Source organism: Entamoeba histolytica, genomic scaffold (genome assembly GCF_000208925.1).
Source record: "Entamoeba histolytica HM-1:IMSS scf_1104750519229 genomic scaffold, whole genome shotgun sequence".
NCBI lineage: Eukaryota > Evosea > Mastigamoebida > Endamoebidae > Entamoeba > Entamoeba histolytica.
Genome location: NW_001915869.1, coordinates 391 through 1,704, shown reverse-complemented (window position 1 = coordinate 1,704; position 1,314 = coordinate 391). Strand labels below are relative to the sequence as shown.

The window sequence follows — 1,314 nt, the reverse complement described above, 5'->3', positions numbered from 1 at the left end:
CTAGTGCAACAGATTGTATTACAAATAGAGAACAAGGAGATAAAGACGTAGTACACATGCAAATCGATTCAAATATTCATAAAAGAATGTACAAGAAGTACAAAAAGCACATTAAATGCGAAGTTAGTGAAGAAGTGTCTAAAGGAACAACAGAAGAAAGAAGTGATGAAAAGAAGAAAGAGAATGTAGAAGAAAGTAAAGATGGTGTAGTGACTGAAGGGGAGAAAGGTCAAAGTCAAGAAGGTACAAAAGAGCATAATGACAACCAAAAAGAAAAAGGTGAAGGAGCACAACATGATAAAGAAGAAAAGTCACAAGTCTCAGGAGGAGAAGAGCCAACACAGAAGAACAAAGAAGAAGGAAGTGACAAAGAAAAGACGAAAGAACAAGAAAGTGAGGAAAAGAAAGAACAAGAAGAAGAACAAAAAGAAGGAAAGAATAACAATGAAGAGAAATCAAAAGAGGATAGTACTAAAGAGAAGAAAGAAGTAGAAGATGAGAAGAGCAAAGAAGATAGTGAAAAAGAGAAAGCAGAAAAAGAGAAAGCAGAAAAAGAAGAAAAAGAAAAAATAACAGATGATACAAAAAACGGTAAAGAAAAGGATAATCAAAATGACAAACAAGGGGATGAAGAAAAGAAACAAGAAGGTGATGGAAATAAAGAAAAAGAAGATATAACAGAAAGTAAATCTGATGAGAAAGAAAATGACACATCTAATGATAATAATAATCTTAATGGCACATCACATATATTGTTTATTCTTCCATTTTTCATTGGAATTTTGTTCTTTTAATTGATTTTATTTCTTCATTTTATCATTCTATTGATTATTTCTTTCAACAAAATAATGTTGTCAATCATTTTATAATGAAAAATACTTCTAATGTTTTATAATCAATTTACTCATTAAAAATATTTTTATTAATTAATTGAGAATGATGTAAATTCAATAAAGAATTAGCAAAGAAAAAATGCATCTAAATAATTTACAAAAATGAAAAAAGATGCAAAAAAATTTGCATCCATAGAATATTCCATTTATTATATTTTGCTCCTTAAATAAAAATAAAAAAATAAAAAGTATGATAAATACAACAATAAATATTTATGTTTATGTTTTATTATCATTTATATTCAACTTGTATGAAATATTAATGAAATAAATGATTTGATTAATCATAATTAATTATTTTTTATTCTTTTATTTATATGTTATTTATCTATCGTATTTTTATATTTATTTCTCTGTTTATAATATGTATATCATTGTATTCTTCTTATTATCTATATATCATTGTATTCTTCTTATTTTA

General features: G+C 25.4%; 1 protein-coding gene across 1 annotated transcript; it reads left to right on the top strand.

Annotated features, from left to right (window-relative positions):
• Window positions 1-86: 86 nt before the first annotated feature.
• EHI_195970 (uncharacterized protein) lies at window positions 87-794 on the top strand (the record flags this gene model as incomplete). The annotated part of the gene is made up of 1 exon (XM_001914514.1): window positions 87-794. The coding sequence occupies one exon, from the start codon at window positions 87-89 to the stop codon at window positions 792-794; it is 708 nt and encodes a 235-aa protein (XP_001914549.1).
• Between the last annotated feature and the right edge of the window lie 520 nt (window positions 795-1,314).